This window comes from Typopeltis vanoorti, chromosome 13 (genome assembly GCF_054136105.1).
Source record: "Typopeltis vanoorti isolate ZY-2024b chromosome 13, IOZ_Tvanoo_1.0, whole genome shotgun sequence".
Classification (NCBI taxonomy): Eukaryota; Metazoa; Arthropoda; class Arachnida; order Uropygi; family Thelyphonidae; genus Typopeltis; species Typopeltis vanoorti.
The window spans coordinates 77357634-77379429 of NC_143561.1; the positions used below are offsets into that span (position 1 = coordinate 77357634).

Here is a 21796-nt window from a genome sequence, read left to right on the forward strand (position 1 = left end):
AACCATATGGATTTGCTACGTTGATGATGTGTTCGCTATTTGGCCACATGTCTCTGCTACACTTTCCTCCTTAACACACTTAAACAACCAACACCCCAGAATTAAGTTCACCCTGGAAAAAGAGGAAAACAACAGTCTCCCTTTCCTAGACACACTAGTCACCCGCCAGCCTAATGGAACCTTGGTTTTCTCAGTTTATAGAAAACCCACCCATACATGCAGGTATATTCCAATATGGAGTGGTGAAAACACTATACAACAGGGCTAAATTAATCTGTTCTAACGACAAGGCCCTAAACACTGAACTAAATCACATCCTCAACACTTTCTCAGACATTGGCTACCCCCCCCCCCCCAAAAAAAAAAAACAAAATCCAAAAAATATTGAAACCAACAAACCACAATCTCCCCCCCCTTCACAACAAGGATTACTCTAAATCCATCACCATTCCCTACATCTGAGGCACCTTGGAAAAAATTACCAAAATCTTAAAAAAACATGACTTGACCTCCTGTTACAGACCATACAGAAAATTGGCATTCCTTATCTGCTCCACTAAAGATCAACTACTTCCCCTAAACCTACCTGGTGTATACCAGGTCCCTTGCAGCTGTAAACTGTCTTACTTTGGCCAAACAGGCAGGACAGCAAATATCAGAATTTCGGAACACAAGGACTACATCCGTTTTCGCAAGTACAGCCACTCTGGTCTTGCAGACCATGCTCTGGATACACGTCACAGAATACGGTGGAAGAAAGCTACAGTAATACACCATAGCAAATAAAAATTCGAAAGACTATTCATGGCCTCAGCCTTAAGAAACTCTCCAAACCTCAACAAATTTGGTTGTATGAGACTGCCCCAAATTTGGGAGGCTTACATCAGCAGACCTTCAGCCCAACAGCAAAGAACACCTACTTAGCCAACTAGGAGGCACCATCAGGACTTTTCGGAGAACAATAGCTTCATCACTTCATTCTCAGTTACTGCGTTTGTAGAGCCTACGGGCACATGCCTTTTTTTCAAAAGTTCCTTTTGAAGATGGCAATGTGACGTTGCCGAAATATTTATTAAAGTGTAATTTAATTTATATTCTTATCTACATTGTCAATTGCTTAAGTGATTTAGTAACTTTTATCATTCAAGAGTTGAATGCTAAAGAATTGCATTGATTTGGTTAATTGTAAACCACTTGGGGATATTCTCAATTTCCATTTCTACATCTGTAAATACTCGATCTAGTATCATGTTAGCCACTTTCCTATTAGCTGGTATTTATAGTCAATTATGATTTTCTAGTTTCCCAAGTGAATTTATGGCAATATTTTTGCTTGAAAAAAAATAGTAATAATTTTTAAGTTATTATATGTGGAAAAATCCCTAAGTCTGTATCCATTATCCATTTCTACTTTATCTGTCTTCACTGTTTGTACCAAATGGAATGTTTGCCTACTCTGGAATCTTCTATTATTGCTCGATAGTTTTTGAAGCGTATTTCAACTTTATTTTTTTTGGTAAAATCTGAACAAAAGGCGCTGTTATCTTCAGTTTATATTAGTTACTTCAGTATTTATGTGATATTTTTTAAATTGACTTATGAATAAAAATCATTACTCTTGCATTTGTTCTTTCCTCTTGACTCCACTGTGGATATACATGTAATTATTTGTTTCATCTGAACTTTATTTTCTTTCTGTCTAGATCTTGATATTTGAAATGATGACTACTTCTGATATTCCAAGCTGCAACATTCCAAGATATGGTCTTGCCTTCTACTCTTTATAAATTGGTCACCAGTTTCCTCTCTGCCTATTTGCTGTGTGTAATGGTGGATAGTTTTTCTTCAGGTTTCCTGATAGCGATAAAATACACCAGGGATCCGTTCATGTAAATTAATGATTTTTTTCACACTGACCTCAAATTCTATCCATAATTTTGCCTCCCCATTCCTCTTTTGACAAAAACCTGTTCAAATGATCCAAACTTCAAGCCTTTTTATACTGTCTTTCATGATCTTCTCATTTGTCTATGAGATGATGACAGCCTAGGAAACCTAAGTACAAAAAAATCACAGCCCCGATTTATTTTTCATGAGGACTGCTATACTTTGTTAATCACACTTTCCTTGATCTTTTTGATAGTATTGATCTCCAATACTATCAAAAAAATCAAGGAATTCATTTTTGGGATGTGGCTAGGAGCAATTGAAAAGTTGAAACCCTTTTTAAGAATTTCGGATTCTTAATTTTTCAACCTATCAGATTACAGCCTTTCTAAACAAGAATCCGAAATTCTTAAAAAGGGTTTCAACTTTTCAATTGCTCCTAGCCACATCCCCAAAACGGACTTCATATGTGGTATTGAGAAAGGTCAATAGCTAATGATATTAGATTCCAAAGTACAATCATCCTTTCGACAGCTAAACCACCAAAACAAAATGCTACTCCTTCAGACAAAAAGGCAATTTGGAACTTAAGAAGAAACAAGGACATAATAGCTACTAAAGCAAACAAAGGAAATTCCACAGTCATATCGAACAACAAATATTATATTAGTAAGATCAATAGTTTACTATCAAACCGGTCCACATACAAAATATTAAATAAAGATCCAACCATGAAATTAAGCCAATCTTCTGATTCACAATATGAATAGTTGGCCTCAGGAGTTAAAAAGAAAACTAAAATCTTCGCATCCCATAACAGCTCGCCTTTACGGTGCACCCAAAGTACATAAAGATGATGTTCCAATCCGCCCTATCGTAGATGGCAGATTCTCCCCCCCCACCACACACACACACATCTACTAGCCAAACACCTCGCCAACCTATTACAAGGAAAAATCAGATAATCGGAGTCTTACATAAGGAACTCTCAATACTTTGTGGAGAAACTTAAGAACATTAATCTGTCTTGCATAGGTTAATGTTCTTAAGTTTCTCCACAAAGTCTTGGCAAGTCTTGATGTTGTATCCTTGTTTACAGACGTACCAGTTGAGGAAGTCATAGACATTATAAAAGATCTCTTTCCTAATGATACCACACAACATTTCAATCACTGTCTTAAGTCTAATTTCTTTAAAGTCAACAACATTATATATCAACAATTAGAAGGCCTAGCAATGGGCAGTCCCCTGTCACCACTATGTGCAGACTTGTTTATGGAGAAATTAGAAAATGATATTCTAGCTAACATTACTCCAAAACCAGTAGTCTGGTGGAGATACGTTGATGATGTGTTTATTATCTGGAGAGAAAAAGTAGAAAGCTTACATGAGTTCTTAGAAAAAATCAACTCTTTTCATGACAAAATAAAATTTACTTTAGAGTTAGAAAGCAATCATCAATTACCTTTTTTTGGATATACTCGTCAAAAGACTAGAGAATGAAGATATTAAACTTACTATATATAAGAAACCCACTGATACTGGATGGTATTTCCATTATTCTTCAAATCATCATCATACACAAAAATGCACCATCATCCATATGCTAAGAAACAGAGTCCACAACATAGTCACAGACGAAGAAGACGTACGTACAGAACTTTCCCACATCTCCAAATCTCTTTCTCAAAATGGGTATCTTCTAAACTTAATCGATAAAATGATTTATAAAAACAACCTCCAGCAACAATGTATAGCAACTCAGTACGTATCAACCATTGGCATACCCTATGTTGGTTTGGTCTGCAATAAAATAGCTAGAATTTTAAAATTTTATAACATCAGAGTGGTGTTTAAACCGACTGCTACCACTGGACAATTTTTAAGATCCCCTAAAGACGGTGTACCTTTTCTCAAATATGCAGGTGTTTACAGCATACTTCGTACATGTGGACTATCATATATAGGCCAAACTTCGAGAAGCTTAGAAATTAGACAGAAGGAACGTGTCGGAGACGTTAATCATAACAGAACAGACACCTCAGGTTTGGCGCATCACTTCTCAACTTCAAACCACACTATAGATTGGGATAACAGCTCAATGCCATACATGGAGGAAGACTACAGATGTCGAATATTTAAAGAAGCTGCAGTGGTTATACGAACAGGAAACAACCTTAATAGAAACCAAGGAGTAATATTAAAGGATATATGGAAAAACCTTATTAACACTCATTAAGTTTAGCGGAACTACAGTACGTCAAAAACTATGTGACACGTTTATTATTATTATTCAGCCCTCTATGGAGTCAAAAGACTCATCGTGGGAGGTCCTTTCTAAGAAACACAAGTCTATCAAGACTCGTTGAGGGAGAGATCCCTCCTAGTGTTCACAAGTCTGAAACACAAGCCTATCATACCACTCCTTAAACGCATTCGCTGTTCTTTCTCTCACCACTCCATCAGGCAATGCATTCATAGTTCAACCACCCTCCATGCAAAGAAACCACTCCTCACCCTCTTGCAAACATTTTCCTTTCGTAACTTCCAGGGATGGCCTCTTGTCGTCACTGCTTCCTGCTGTTCAACCAAGCGAAAGCTCCCCAGTGTCAACCCTGTAACCACCTCTCAACAGTTTAAAAGTCTTAATCACATCACCTCTCCTTCTTCTATCCACCAAACTCTGCAGTCCACACTCCTTCAGCCGATCCTCATAACTAACATTGTACAGTCCTGACACCATCTTTGTTATCTGCCTTTGTACCCTTTCCACAGTTAATTGATCCCCTTCAAATCCTGGGGACCAGATCTGAGAACAATAGTCTAAGTGTGATCTGATCAGAGTCTTATACAACAGAATGATAACCATTTTCTCTTTGCAGGTCAGTGTCCTTCTCATTATTGCAGCAATCCTCTGTGTTACCTTCAACACCTTTGCAATATGTCCCTTAAATTTCAGGTTTTTATCAATCATCAACCCCCAGATCTCGTCTCCCCTACTTCCTCCGGTTTACATCCTCTAATAAGAGTATACAGCGTCCCATTGATGTGTCCCAAACCTCAAGACCTTACATTTTTTTGCATTAAGCTGAAGCCCCCATCTATTTAGCTTATTCAAATCCTCTTGCAGGGCTACCATATCTGCACTATTACTAATAATCCTTCCCAGCTTCACATCATCTGCAAACAACTGAATATCCCCTTGCAATCCATGGACAATGTCATTGATATAAAGGTTAAACAATATAGGTCCCAGTACTGGTTCCTGTGGAACCCCACTTGTAACCTTTTGCCTCTTATAAACAACTCTCTGATACCTATCAGACAGCCAATCCTGAATCCAGTTGACCAATCTGACATCCAGACCCATGTGTTGCAACTTGAATATCAGCTTATTGTGTGGCACCCTGTCAAATGCCTTTGCTAAGTCTAAGAAAATGGCAATATATGCCTTTCCCTCATCTAATGCTCTTGTAATTTATCATAAAAGGCTAGCATATTGCTAAAACAAGAGCACCCCTTCACAAATCCATGTTGACTCTCACGGATAACATTACCCTCATCTGCCCAATGCTGTATACGATCCCTCAGTACTTTCTCCAAGATCTTACTAACTACTGATGATACATAAACTGGCCTATAATTAGACCCTTCCAGTCTGCTAAAGCCCTTTGCAATGGCACTATCTTACCTTCCTTCCATTCCATGGCCACCTTTGCCAAAGCCAGACTTTCATTGAAAAGCCAGGTTAAAGGCACTGTCAGTTCCCTAGCACATTCTCTCAAACCTGGAGTGAAATATCATCCAGTCCCACAGCTTTACTGACATCCAGAGTACTCAGTATTTGAAACACACTCCCCTCCTGCACCTCTTAACCTCGAACCTGCTCTATCCCTCTAGTATTCAAATTGACTCCTCCAGGATGAAATACTCCAATAAAGTGTTCATTGAACAATTCTGCTATGTCCTCTGCATTAGTCACTCTATTCCCATTTTTGTCCCACAATGTTATTCTTCCACAGTCATTTCTCCTCCTACTGGCCACATAGCTAAAAAATTCCCTAGGATTTTCAACTTCTATTTATAATAATGACTGAAGTATATCGCTTCATGCATACCGTATCACACGGTGCCTTCCAATTTTGTTGTCTAACCGTTGTAAACTGTTACTGCATTCCTTCATTTTTTTTTTGCATTTATTAGTTTTTTTTTCACCGTTTAGTCTTGACAAAGCTAGTCAGTTTTGCTAGCGAAACTAGTCAACGAATTTGTACATATATGTATTAAACCTATGGTCTTGTAATCCAAATATCTGTTGTGTTAATTATAGTTAATAAAGACAAATATAACTTTCAACATGAACAAAGATGATGGGTGTGTGTTTAATATGGAGAATTGCAAAAGTTATGCATTTTGGGATAAATTGATTACAAGTTGTGTATTACATTGATGGAACTGTACTCCAGGAAATAGATGAAACTAAGGCTTTACAGGTGGCAATAGAGAATTGAAGTTTAGAGAGCATATTGCTAAGGTAGCTCATACGATTACTTGGCTATGGAAAAACACACTAAGTAGAAATTATTTTGACATCACAATGGTTCAATGTCATTGCATCTGGAGGTTGAAGGGTGACTTCTGAAATGTTAAGCACTCCTAACCCAGAGCAACACCCATCAAGGACTTGTAATTTAACCATGTTTCTCTTTCATTAAGTAACTGAGCACAAGAAGTTACATATGGTCATTTTGCATTTCATCTTAACAATACCATACAGAAATGAAATAGCATATGTGGAGATGTTTAATTAAACAAATATCTCCACATATGCTATTTTATTAACTTGACATCTTACCATCTCCACATATGCTATTCTGTTACCTTAGTTTCCTCTGATTTATAAATCTTCTTCTTCTTCTGCAGCTTTTCCCCCTTAAGTGGGGTCACTGTTGATGATGAGTCTCCTCCACATCCTCCTGTCTTGGGCTGTCACCACATCCAAGTTCTTTATCCTCAAGTCCTCTTCTACCAGCTCCTTCCATCTCTTCGGCCGCGCACGCTTCCTCCTTCCCTGCACATCCATCTGCATGACCCTTCATCCCACATATTCGTCCACCCTCCTCATCACATGACCAAACCATCTCAACCTTGCCTCCTGTATCTTCACTCAGTGAAAGTTCGTAACTTTCACTGTTCCCCCTCACATAGTCATTTCTCAGACGATCCTTTCTGGTCACACCGCACATCCACCTAAGCATTCTCATCTCTGCTACTTCCATCCTGCTGATGTTATTTTTCCTCGGGGCCACAGTTTCTTTTCTCCTGGCCGCCGCCCACTGTGCAACACATATACTCTGTCTTACTTCTGCTCAGTCTCATACCTCTCTTCCAGTACTTTTCTCCATCTTTCCAGTTTAGTTCCTGCTTCTTCTCTTGAATCTGCACACAGCAAGATGTCATCTGCATACAACATTGTCTAAGGCACATCTTCTCTCACCACCTCCATCACAATGTTAAACAGAAACAGACTTAATGTTGACCCTTGATGCAAGCCAACTGTTACTTGAAAACTTTCTGTCTGTCCCTGACAGGTCCAAACACTTGTCTTCACATTTCTGTACGTCTTCCACACCAACCTGACATATTTCTCCAGAACCTTCTTCTCCCTCAGACACCTCCAGACTTCTTGCCTTGGCACTCTATCATATGCTTTCTCCAGATCAATAAATGCCAGATGTAGCTCCCGTTGTTTCTCTCTTAACTTTTCCATCATCTGCCGTAACCCAAAGATAGCATCTGTCATTGATCTACCAGGCATAAAGCCAAATTGTTCCTGTGCAATCTTCACCTCCTTCCTCAATCTTCCATCAAGAACCCTTTCTAGGATTTCCATTGTGTGGGACATCAACTTTATTCCTCTGTAATTTTTACAGTCTTGTGCATCCTCTTTACCCTTGTAGATGGGGACAAGAGTACTCTCCCTCCATTCCTTGGGTATAATTTCCTGTTGACAAACTCTGATTTATAATATCAGTTTATATTTCCTTCACCCCACATCCTCTCAAAAAAAAGTGCTTCATAAAGGTACCCAAAGCAAGGTACAAAATAAAGTTTTCTTGTCTCTTTCATATGGTTTATTTCAGAGTGCCAATTGAATGAATGGTATAGAAGTACTCTACGGCAAGTATAGCTAGTTTTTCTTTTACATAAAGTACGTTAGAGTACAACCAGTAAAAATTTTTGCAAGTATAACCTGACAAGGCAATTTAGATGTTAAAATCTACTTGGTGCCATGGAATGAAATTCATTTGTACAGCCTAAAAATGGAAGTATTGCTTAACAGGTGGTAAATCATGTTGAAAGCATCATGTAAGGATACCTTACCCTCTCAGTAGGTACAATGGTAATAAGTAACGATGATGAGGATTGAAAAGCATTTTTTTTTCCCTTTCCAAGAGCTTGAAACAAAAAGTGAAGCCTGTTGCCTTGTATTTTTTTTTTCATGTTTTGATGAGACAAACAGCACAAAACATGCCTAAAATTTCACATAACAGGGGTTCAACATTATGAGACCGATGCTTTGTTCTAGTTTGGATTTTATAACATGGAATGGATATGGTTCTAATCACTTGAAAACTGTTACCCACCTTAAATAAACAACACAAGAATTTATTTAAAAAAAATACATACACATTTGGTACAGTTTATAATTTCTAGTTCCAAACAGAGAATTAAAAAAATTAGCAGTTCCTCAACTTTTAACAGTTAATAAATTATGCATTTTTTTTTTTTTTTTTCTATATTGGATTTATTTTTATTTTCAGGTGAATATAGTTGTCTACGTGCAGAATTAAATTTAAAACGCTCAATTGGATTCCATGTTGTTCAGAGTTACTTGCCCTCTACGCTAATTGTTTTCATTTCATGGGTTTCTTTCTGGCTTGATGTTGATGCTATTCCTGCAAGAATTACGTTAGGTGTGACAACTCTTCTTACTATTTCTTCAGAAAGCAGTGATCAGCAGGCAAATTTAGCACCAGTCTCATATGTGAAAGCCCTAGATGTGTGGATGGGTACTTGTACCACTTTTGTATTTGCTGCCCTTCTGGAATTCACATTTGTCAGTTACTTGGCACGTAGAAAATCCCCATTAATGAGAAAAGGCAGTGAAAGAAATGCAGTTCACCAGAGTATCCTACTCCTCACAGTAAGTCACTTAAACTTCTATGCTTATGCTAAAATTAAGTTGCTAGTAACATTTGTAATTTGTTTCAATACAGATTTCATTGCTAGCAATTAGTATTAATTGATCACACAGTGACAGTGCATTGCACTGCTACTTTTTGTTCATTGAAAGCCATTCTTTAGAATTATTATGTTTGTTCCAGTAGTGTGTTGGAATTTGTCAAGTGTAAACTTAGCAACTTTGTGGTTGTTTTACATACAAATTATTACTAATTTTAAAACAAAAGTTTGGATAATTTGTATGTAAAAGTAGTACTGCAATCTTTTTCTCATAAGACATCTACTTGTGTAGTATACACATTCTCTCTCTCTCTCTCTCTCTCTCTCATACACACAGCAATAATAAAAAAATAAAGCAATTGCACAGCATGTTGTTCTTAATTTACTGGAAATTGTTCATGTAATAGTAGTGTTATGACATTCTTTCATTTTATGGTCACCGGAATGAGGGAGGGCGGGGACAGTAAGGCACGGGAGTCCATTCAAAATTTTTTGAAAAGGGTAATGTCGGACTTCATTCAAGAGTTCGATAAATTTCTAGGAAATAAATGGATCCCTGGAATCATTAAACAAAAACTACATTCAAAACAATCTCACTGAACCAAAGGAATGTAGGGATATACATGAGCAATAAAAATCAAAACTTAGAACAGTGAAAATATGATCGATTATTGAATTGAAAAAATGAAAGACAGGATGCTCTTTCATTCTGCAACCGATAAAAAGAATAGCTCTAAAGAGAGGAAATCATTGACTTAAACTATTGATACATGGCACAAGTTTTGTTCGCTTGTATTTTAGCATGATTACAAATAATTGCTTTATCAGTTAATTTCATTTGGGTGAAAACTGATAATATCTGATGCCCAGAAGAGCATCTGAGAGATTCAGTTGGAAGTGTCGAAAGATAGTACAGATTCTTAATGTTAATAAGGTAACAGACATTGCTATGCATCTGAAGGGAATATATTAAGGAAATGACAGTATATTTTGACCTGATAAAACTTAAATAGAATCGAAAATTGGGGTCAGATGATCTCCATGAATGAGGATGTACCCAAACAAATTATAGAACAGAATTTAATTGGAATCAATTGGAATCAATGGCTAATTGGAATCAGATGAACCTTCTACTGAACTTTATTATTAAGACAAGATTGAAGCATTTAATTTATTTAATTCACCTTTAGAAAAATGATTTAGTTTTTTCTAAAAAAAGTTACTAAAGATAATCAGAATCAGTAATATTAGGATATGCAGATTGCGACCAGTTGGAGAAAATGCTGAAGACATTAGCATAACATTCAGAAAACTCAAAACTGCTGCTGAAAAACTAGGACTAAAACTCAAAGTATGTAGAACCAACAACCAAGAGGATTTTTTTTTTTGTGTGTGTAACTCCCACCCAGAGTAAACCTACAATATATTAGTTCCATGGGTGGGCTTTTGACAGTGTTCAGCATAATGAAAAGAATGGAGTTTTCCTCAACACACTATCAGGCTGATAGCTAACTTGTAGAGGAAGCAAGAAGCCACAGTAAGAACAGGAGGTGTTGGATTAACTGATTGGCTTCAGATTCGAATGGGAGTTAGGAAACATGGATGTTTACTTTCTCCTCACTTGTCTAGTATCTATACTGAGGACATCATGCATGCAGCATTTGATGAGCTCAAGACAGGAATTAGGATAACTGGTAGATTGATTAGTAATCTGAGGTATGCTGATGATACAATACTCCTCTATAATGACAAGGAAGAACTAGGACAAATTCTTGACAAAGTTAATGAGATCAGTAAGAATAGACTTCAGTTCAATCCTAGCAAGACAAGTATTATGGTTCTCAAAGGAAACAGTGTACCTTAATGGAGAAAGAATTGAGAAAGTTGGCAAGTTTGAGTACCTGGAATCCATTACTAATGTGAAGAATTTCTGTTCAGAAGATGTCAGAAAAAGATTAGGAATGGCTAAAACAAGTCAGAGACTTGCCTGAAATCTGGATCTGTCTCCATGGGAACAAAGTTGAGGATTTTGGATGCAGCTGTTTTTCCAATAGAGATTTATGGATGTGAGACTTGGAACGTAAAGAAGTCTGATGGGAAAAGGATAGCTGCTTTTGAGATGTGGTTGTTATAGAAGGCTGTTGAGGACAGCATATATTGAAAGGTGGACAAATGGATGGGTGCTAGAAAGCCTCAGTAAAACTTTATTGACAGAAGAAAGGTGAAATATTTTGGACACCTTGAAAGGATAGGAAGAGGTTTAAAATGTATGTGTTGTGGATGTATGGCAGTTTGATAATTTTTTTGTGTTGGGAAGTTTGTTTTGCTGTTTTGTTGAGTAATAAATAGTAAAGTTCCTGGTAAAAGAGGTAGACTGTCAACGAGATGGATGGATGGATGGTGCAGCTGGAGTGACTGATCCTCAGAGTTGAAGCCTCCAGAAAAGCACACTACAGGGTGAGGACTGGTGTGGCACATCACTGAGCATCTGTTGATGTCCAATGAACAGATGGATGGGTGGGCTAAGAATTATTTATTTTTATTAATTTTGTATATACAGTCCAGAAACCCTGCTCTAGACCAAACATGGAATTTTTTTTTTTTAAACCACTTCAGGTTTTCAATTAAGCAAGGCACTAGTCTCACACCATGCAATAAAATTTATCTCCCACTTAAAGACACTTGCAAACATCCATGCCCACAACAGGATTTGAACCCTCAGCCCAATTTCTGTAGATCGAATACACTAACCATTCAGTGACTAACAGTTTATTTATTATTATTACATCACACCTCCAGGGAGTCCAAAGACTCATCGAGGGAGGGCATCTACTCTACAACTCTTCATCTAACACCAACGCCATCTACTGCCGACTACCACCACTAGTACTTTCACAGACATCCATTCCCATGGCAGGATTTGAACCTGCAACCTTTTGGGCTGGAGAGTTGATATGTTAACCACTCGGCCAACCAGGCCGGCACTGATAACCAGATATTTAAAAATGTATGAAATGGGAAGAGATTGGCAAGACTGATATCGGTGTTGATTTAAGTGGCTGCAGTATGTCAGAAATGGAAAGAATGAATGTTTAACAGTGAGAGAGCGAGAGAAATGAGTTCTGGCATCGGAGGATCTAATTATAACTGAAAAAAATCATCCTTGCTTTCAGTTGGAGAGAGAGAGACAGACCATATGGTCTTGATTTGTGGGATGAGTAGACATGCAGAAGTGTTGATAAGGAATTTATGTGGAATTATAAGGTAGGTGATTATAATAATCTTAATTATAATCACCTACCTTTTTAATATTTATTAGCAGCAATAGCAACTTGTATACCTAGAGTGAAATAAAAGAGAACAAGATCTGGCATAAGCTGGATGACTAATGATAGCAAATGGAAATTGCAGATGAAAAGGAGGTTATAGAAAAAGTAAAGAATTTAAGACTCGGGTTAGGAAATTGACTAGCATGGTAAGGAAAGCAAAACTTAAATGAGAAGGGGATCAGCCTGGGAATTCTTCTGTTATATGGCCAGTAGGAGGAGAAATGATTGTGGCAGAATGACACTGTTAGATGAAAATGGGAGTAGAGTGAGTGATGCAGAAGACATAGTGGAGTTATTTAATTATCACATTATATTTGGATATTTTATCCTAGAAAAGAGGGTTTTACTGCTAGAGGGAAAGGGAAGGTTCAAGGTTTGGAGGTGCAAAAATGTTTGGAGTGTGCTACAAATACTAAGTATTTGTAACAATGTCAATAATGGAATGCAATTCGATGGGATTTCACATTTTAAGAGAATGTGCTAAGGAACTGATGTCCGTTGACTTGGATTTTCAATGGAAATCTGGCTATGGGAAAGATGCTCAAGAAGGGCAAGCTAGTTCCATTACATAAAGCTGGTGGTATAATGAAAGTGTCAAACTATAGGCTGGTTTGTATTTTTTCTCTATTAAGATTTTGGAGATATTAGTGAGAGATTATATACAGCAGACTTATAACCTCCTTTTCCTCTGCAATTTCCATTTGCTATCATTAGTCATCTAGTTTACACCAGATCTTGTTCTTTTTTTTCACTCTAGGTATACAAGTTGCTATTGCTGCTAATAAATATTTCTTTACTAGCTACCCACACAGTGATGACTGTCCCTTCCAATGCTTCCACCCATGGAACTGCCCCAAGCAAATTCCTTTGTCATACTTATCAGCCTTGTAATTCCACACATTTAGTCACCTCCCGGGTCAAGACCATATGATCACTCTTACCAATTGGTGGCAATGTGGTCATATTGGCTATAGACAAATTCTCTGATGCAATTACTAGATCTAGCACTCTCAAACCCCTAGTACATTCCATTACATTATCTCAGGTAATTATTCCTTAGTAACTGCATAAATTACATTTCCTTCTTCCCATTTGTCCTTTCCTCCTTCCAATGTACATTCTTATAGTTGAAGTCTCCCATAATAATTATCTGCCCTCCACTCATTGAGCTTATTTGCTGATGCATACTAAACCCTATCAATCATCCTTTACATCCCCTGGTCTAGGGTGACCCACACAAAGGGGTTTAAAATAAGTGGTTTTTCACAACTAATAATAATAATAAAATCTCCAGATTCTGTATTTCATTATAACAAAAAAAAAAAAAAACATTTTATTAAATGTTTTAACCCCTTCGTGACTTAAGGGACACCCAGCAGGAGCAAGCAACTGTTATTTTGTTCTGCTGGCCACTATCTCACACTAGATGGCCTCAAATATGCTATTTTCACTGGCCAACTGTAAATGAACTCCTACTCTGTTTAGTTGCAGTTCATCGGCTATCATCAAGAATACTCGTCCCCCATTTTCTCTCTATCCTCCCTGAAAGCACCATACCCTTCACATTCTATCCCACTAACTATATCATCTTCTGTCAGCCATGTCTCACTAATGTCCAAAACTTCTCCCCTTGTTCTGAATGCTCCTGTCATTTTAGCGCACATAAAGTGCAATAGCTCCTTAGATCCACTGCTGTGCTTATGCTAACTATCCCATTCTGGTTTACCAGTGGTACTAATAGGTATTTTCTGCACATTCTTACTCAACTACCACACTGGTATCCGTGTACTCACTCAACAGTTTCCTCCCTAAAAAAAGTTCTAAATTTCTCTGATTTTTGCACATCCGCTTTCACTTCATTCAACAACACTTTTTCCAGACTCTGAACACCAAATCCATTGAGATGCAAACCATCTTTCTTGTATAAGTCCTTTTGTCCATCAAACTTGCTCTACATCATTCCTCCTGCATAACATTCACATCAACTCATTCACTGTTATGGTCCTCTTTCTCAGCTCAACTCTCATACCGTGGCAAAAGACTATCTTAGCTCTATCGCTCTTTTCTTCTGCTACTTTCAGTAACTCTTTCACATCCTCCCTCATATCATACTTTTTCTCCTTTCAAATCATTTGTTACAAGCCAAAGCAAATTCTTTCACTTTACCCTTTTGCATTCTAATAGCCTTGCTAACATCATTAATTTTTGCACCCTGGAAGCATGATTTTGTCATTCTCTCACCAAGCACAGAATCACCACACAAGACACTCTCTCTCTCCTTAATTTTTCCTTCTTAGTCACGCATTCTTTTCTCTTTCCTTTTTCAGCTGAGCTACTTGCCAGATGTTTCTGCATTTGCTCCAGCTCATGCTTTGTCCTGTATAACTTGAGAAGCTTGTGAGAACTAGGATCCAGAGTTGGGTTGACAACAATGGTATAATCTTTGATGGACAGCATGGATTTGCTAAAGGGAGGTCATGTTTTAGTAATCTACTTACTTATTACAATAAAGTGACTGCTTCCTTGGACAGAGGAGAAGGATACACAGTATATAGTTGGCTTTTGCAAAAGCTTTTGATAGAGTACCTCATGATAAGTTGACAGTTAAACTAGAGCAGATGGGGTTAGATATTAGATTGGTGCATTGGATTGGAGACTGGCTATCTGATAGGTATCAACAAGTTGTGTATGGGGAAGCGATATCCAGGAAAAGGAAAGTCACTGGTGGAGTGCATCAGGGATCTGTTTTAGGTCCATTGCTGTTTAACTTGTATATTAATGATATAGGTGAAGATTTGGATGGAGATATTCAGGTGTTTGCAGATGATGCAAAGTTGGGACGAACCATGAAGTGTAGTGAAGATGTTGTGGCCTTGCAGGAAGACTTGAATAGATTGAGTGATTGGGCACGGAAATGGGGATGCAAGTTCAATGTTGCAAAATGTAAGGTTTTAAAATTTGGAAAACAAAGATGGGATGCCGAATTTATGCTTGGTGAGAATATATTGTTGGAGATAGAGGAAATAAGAGATCTGGGGGTGATAGTGGATAAGGATCTGAAATTTAGGGGACACATCGCCAAAATTGTGAAGACAACACAAAGGCTTCTGGGAATGATGTGGAGGACACTGACGAGTAGATGTAGGGAGATTCTTGTTCCATTGTATAAGGCTTTGATTAGGCCACACATGGACTATTGTGCCCAGATTTGGTCACCTGGTTTTCAGAAGGATGAAGAGATGTTGGAAAGGGTCCAAAGGCGACTGACTAAGGTAGTTTCTGACCTCTGGAATGTCGAGTATGAGGAAAGATTGAAAAGATGTAATTTGCAGAGTCTAGTGGAGAGAAGGAAGAGGGGTGATATGATAGAGACCTACAAGTTGGTAGGGGTTGTTATAGGATCAATAGTGGAGAAGTTCTACAGAGAATAGTGGGAGATCAGGGGAGAACCAGAGGTCATCCCTGGAAACTGTATAAAGAAGGTGTGAGTAGGGGAGTGAGAGGCAGGTTTTTTTCGTGCAGAGTTATGAGTGACTGGAATGCCTTGCCTGAGAGTGTGGTGTCTGCAAGGAGTTTGAACGTGTTTAAGACACGGTATGATGAGATGTGTGTGAGATAAAAGGACCTCTTAGATGAGTCTTTGACTCCATGAGGTCTTGCTTAATAATAATAATAACTCCACGTAACTGTGCTATCTCCCTTATTACAGCCAACATTTTCATATACGATTTCTCAACATAATCCCTTTCAGTACAGTATTTCTGTTGCATAAGTTTTTCAAATCCATCATAGAAAAACTCCTGAAGTTATTTTCATAACCATTTTCTTATCTTTGCTTTGGTCTATTTTCAAAATGGACAGTTCTGAAATGTCTTTAATTTACAAATAACCAAGTCTGAGTTGCAGAAAAGGATGTTCCACAACTTCATCTCGCATCTTTGACAGCCATCGAAGTTAATGTGCTAGTGGTTGTTTCTCAGAATGTACATGATTAATTCATTGTTTCAACTTTCTTATCTTCGCACAGCTATGTGAATTTACTGTTACCCATTTCACCAGAGTTCTGATGAATAACACTTTTGCTATCCCAAGAGACAGCATGCACTTTCTGGAAGGTTGCATTCTTAACTTTTCCATAGAATGAATATTTGAGTCATAATGATTAAACCAACTCTTATTCCCAGTCACAATTTTGTGAAGAAAAGCAGTGAAACGGCTGGAAACAAATTTTCAGTCTCTTCTGTTTTTGTTTCACTAACATGCACACTTTATTGGAGTCCAATTCTGTATTGATTGAGCTGACTTATTCACCAGTTTTCTCTCATTAACTCTTCCATTTTGTGCTCATAGAAATCATGAGTTGCTTCACAATATAGGCACTGTAATTGGTGGTGAATTTCAATATATCATAAATTCAAGTACTCTGCTTCAATAAACTTGTAGAAGACTCATCCATTTACACGTCTTGTTATCACACTGTGTATGTAATAACACAAAAAATAGCACTGTATATATCATATACCACTGTATACAAACTTTTGGAAAAACAAGATCAGATGTGTTTCAAGGCCACACACATACCTCAAGTGCTACGTGTGCACAGGCATTACCTTTGGATGCCTCTCATGTGTATATGGGACATCTAAAACTAACAGACAATGCAAGTATTACGGAAGTGAGGCGTAAACCGAGGCAGCCATTGGCTTACGCATCACTTCCATTCCTGAAAAAACAGGTGTAAACCGAATCGGCATAAAACGAATGCAATTTTAATGAGAGGTACAAAGTTATGTTCCACACGGTCAAAAAATATGCACATGAAGTATGTGTAACATTATTATATTTAAAGCTTTGATAATACATACATATATATTTGTTAAAATAAAATTATTAATAATGAAAACAAAATTATGTACAAAAAATATGAAACTTCTAAGAGATATTACATATTTCTATGTTGAAGTTCCTGGTTTCGGATCACCTGCATTTTTTTTGAAAAAGTTAACTGCTTAGATTTTCTTTTTCTTTAAGGAGTTCAGTGTAAGGTCAAATAGATGCGATTACACTCCTTTTTACATTCGTACTCTGTTCCCAACCATGGTCCATTTCGCAGAGTTCATCAGTCAGTGTATCATGCTTGCAAGGATATGCTGTAAATCAGCCATTTTTATATCTCTCAGAGGACCTTCTTTGTTTCTTTCTCCTCCTTTGGATGTTGACTTAATTGTTAGGCTAATTCTTCCAAGTCCTCATTGGAAAGTGATTTATCATGGCTCTCTCTAAGACTTCTGTCACATTTTCAGCTGTAATATCATCCAATCCCACCTCTCGCGCAAGCTTGGTAATGTCTTCAATAACATTCTCCTCTTGCTCTAATTCCTCGAAGTCATTCATAAATGCTAGAAGTTTTCATCATGCTCCTTTTAAATGCTGTGCTGACACTTCGTTCCAAGATGCCTTGATGTTGTTAATGCCCTTCAAAATATCGAATGACCCCCAATAGTCTTTAATAGTTTTTCCTGAGGTGTCCAAGACTCTTACCATTTCCATAAATGTTATAAGGTACATGAGGTAAATAAGGCCCAGCGTCTAATAAGGCCCGTTTAAAAAAAAAATCACGTTTACGGTAAGTTGTGCCAGTTTGGTTTCTTACACACACACACACACACACACGATGCAATAAGCAATGGCAAATCAGTAGTGCCATGTTGTCTAGTGACTGTATTGTCAGTTTGACCTAGACCTTTGTGGGAGGTGGTGGTGTCTTCCTTTTTAATATTGTGCTGCAATAATTCGTAAGTTTTAATTAAAAATATTGTTTTTTCAACATTCCATTTTATGATAAAAAATGTTTTAATTGATTTGAATTCATATTTTACATGAAAATAGATGTGATCTAATCTAGTTTGTGGCAGTTAATAAGGCCCAGTAAATTTGTTGATGGGCCTTATTAAACTGCTATAATTTATTTTATTTTTTGGTGATGCTCATAATAGTTATTTTCAGAGGCCTTTAGCAATAAAATGTCAGAAGTTAAGAAGAAATGGGGTCTTTGGACTAATGAAAGATTAGAAGCAGCTATGAAAGCTGTGCAAAGAAGACAACTATCACAACGTGCAGCATCAGAACGCTGTGGCGTACCTAGAAGAACATTGAGGAACCATTTAAAGACAGAGAAGACGACAAAAAGATTAGGAAGAAATACTGTGCTAACTAAAGAACAAGAGAAGAACTCAGTAGAAAGAATAGTAAAGTTTGCTTCAATCGGCATCCCTTTAACTCCAAAAGCTATATGCAGGCAAACTTTTATATTTTGCAAACAAAATGAAATTAGGAATAACTTCAATAAAGAAAGTGACCTCGCAGGAAAAGATAGGCTAAAGTTATTTTTAAAGAGAAACCCAACAATTTCTAAACGTAAAGCTCTATTTTTGAATCCTGCTCGAGCTGTAAGAACATGTCCTAATCCTCCATTTTGTGATTCTGATAACTCCGATGATGAGATTCCATTGAATCTCATGATGGCGGCAAATCTAAAAACAAAACTCTTTGAAGTCATCGTTTCAGGAGTTAATGCCAACACCAAATTATGCGGTTGTAAAGGCAACACCACGAAGAAAAGCGTTAAATTATAAGGGCCAGAGAGTGACCAAAGATATCTTTTCGAAGAAAAGGATAGTAAGAAAGAGAAGGCTGCCACTAAAAAAACAGGAAGAACCAAAAAAGAAATAAAGGAACAGAGCGTCAAAAGAGGGGTGGTATTGTCATGGATGCAGAGAAGAAAAGTTGCTGATATGAGGCAATGCACACAGTGTCTTAACTGGTACTATGAAGAGTGTATTGGTTGCACCAAGATGAATGTGGCATATTTGTATGTCCTTATGACTGTTCTTAAGCTAATAATTATGATTAAAATTAATAATTAAAAATTGTTTTTTAAATATTTAATTTTGTTCAAGGGCTTTATTAAACTTCTATGGTTTAATAAGGCCCACACAAGGTGTTTTTTTAAACACTTGGTTAAAATAAATTACTGCAAGAATTGTTCTTATGTTTTTTTTTTTTAATTAGTGATAATACAAACTTTAATATGAACACTTTTGTTTCAATTAATATAAACAATTGTCTAACTTTTTCAAATAAGGTAGGCCTTATTTGCCTCAGGTACCTTACAGAGATAATAAGCTTTGAAGATTGATATAATCCCCTGATCCATCGGTTGCAAAAGCGATGTTGTGTTTGGGGGCATGTAAACAACTTGGACATCCAATGGTATTCTTACTCGACAAGGTTTTGAGGATGTCCAGGGGCATTATCCAAGAGAAGCAATGCCTTGGCTGGCAAATCATTTCCTTTACAGAAGTGAAGCACAGTAGGACAAAAATAATTTGTGTACTAATCTATAAAACCATCTTGTTGTAACCCAAGCTTTCTTGTTCCATTTCCAGTAGACTGACAGCATGGCTTTTAGACCCTTGAAGGCACATGGTATCTGTGAATAGTACACCAACATGGGTTTAAGCTTCAAAGTTCCAGAGACATTTGCACCCAACAAAAGCGAGTATCTTTTGCAGCTTTAAAACCTGGAGCGGAATGTTCTTTACAGGAAATGAAGGTGCGTGATGGCAATTTTTTCCAGTAGAGCCCAGTCTCATCAACATTAAAAATGAGATCAGGAGGATAACTTCCTTGTTCTACACAGTCTTGAAATTCTTTAGGAAAAGCAGCTGCTGCCGCAACATCTGCAGTTGCCGCCTCACCACATAATTTGACACTATGACACTTACTTCGAGACTTAAATCTCATGAACCAACCAACCTTTGCTTCCTAAAAATGTTTCTTCGCCTCCATCTATCTTTTTAAGACCCTCAAAAATTGTTTTTGCTCTCTCAGTTATAACTGCCTGTGTCAGAGGAATGTTTTTCTGATTCAAGTCATCCACCCATAATGATAATTTTTCCATTTTTTCATGAAGTTTACCCCTGTTATAACTTACGTATTGTGCATTTGGTATTGCCGTAGATTGTTGTGCAGACTGTTTTATTCTATCTGCATTTTTCATAATTGTAGTAAAAGTCGATGGAGGTAAGTTCATACTTCTACAGACATTAACACATGTCTGCCCATCTTCCATTCTTCGAATCATCTCCATCTTCTTTTCAAGTGTGATTGATTTCACGCCTTCTTAACACAAAGTTCTGCTAACTTTTCTGCACTTCTTTTATCAGAGATGGTATGTAATTACGTACTTTATCAATTTAAATATGTATGTAAAAAAAAATTAAAAAGAACAATTAGGTAGATTCAACAGTAAAACTAGGTTTGATACATATGTCGTAGTAGTTTGGTAAACACTCAAACACTAGAGTGCCTGCTAGCATCGTTTCTCAGTCAGACCATACTACAGTAAGAAAGCACGTGCAGGCATCCGGTGTAAATTGAACCGTTGTAAATCAAGGGCTGCCTGTATTTATGGACACAAAACTTAATGGCTATTTAATTTAGTTTATACAGTTTTATAATATGTAATGAAACAGTTTAACACATTCTTCTTTGAGATTATCAATTTTCTTCAAAAAGAAAACATCTAGATAATGCAGACTTAAACAATCCAAATACTACTTTTTGATTCTTGCGTTCTACTTACAATTGTTAAGTAAATTTTTGTTCTATTTCAGAAATCAACTGGAAAAGAAAAAGAGAAAAGTGTCACAGCAACCTATCCTGTACCTCAAAAAACTCCAGCATTTACCCGTATCATTGCCAAACGCATAGATAAAATCAGTCGGGTAGCTTTTCCATTAGGATTTTTTGTATTCAATATGGTATATTGGCCTTATTATTTATGTTAGATGTGCTTCATGCAATCTTGTTGATACACATTATTAAAGCATCTAAATAAAATAATCTCACTGTGAAGTGTTGCAAATTACAAAATCTGTTGTTCAATATCTACTCTTAAGGATAAAATAAAAAAAAATCCTAAAATTTGATAATCTGGTATTTGCTATTATTTTCATTTCTTTACCATTCATTAGTAATGAGAATACATTTTCATAATTTCACAACCAATCATAACTGCTTTTCAAGAGGCAGTAAAGAATCTCTTTACCAAAATTTACTTCTGTCTGTGCATATTTAGCCCATTTATACAATCCACCTAATAAAAAAAATTATAGAAAATGTGTTTATACAGAAAACTGCTATGCTCATGTGTTCCAGGACTCAGGAGAAAATACAGGGTGTTTCAAAAGGGTGTATATGACTTTGCAGGAGAACAGAGAATAACTCGGAAAACATACAAAAGCTGAGTGAGTATCATAACATAGTGAAAC

The 21796-nt window shown here is 36.9% G+C and overlaps 1 protein-coding gene across 1 annotated transcript in view; it reads left to right on the top strand.

Moving 5' to 3' along the window:
• LOC150100298 (glycine receptor subunit alpha-2-like) overlaps positions 1-21417 on the top strand; it is a 155221-nt gene extending 133804 nt beyond the window's left edge. Inside the window, exons 7-8 of the mRNA XM_090402585.1 lie at positions 8712-9094; positions 21140-21417. Of these exons, the coding sequence (XP_090258711.1) occupies positions 8712-9094; positions 21140-21313 (557 nt within the window). The 3' untranslated portion in view covers positions 21314-21417. The remainder of the gene's footprint in view (positions 1-8711; positions 9095-21139) is intronic.
• Positions 21418-21796: the final 379 nt, after the last annotated feature.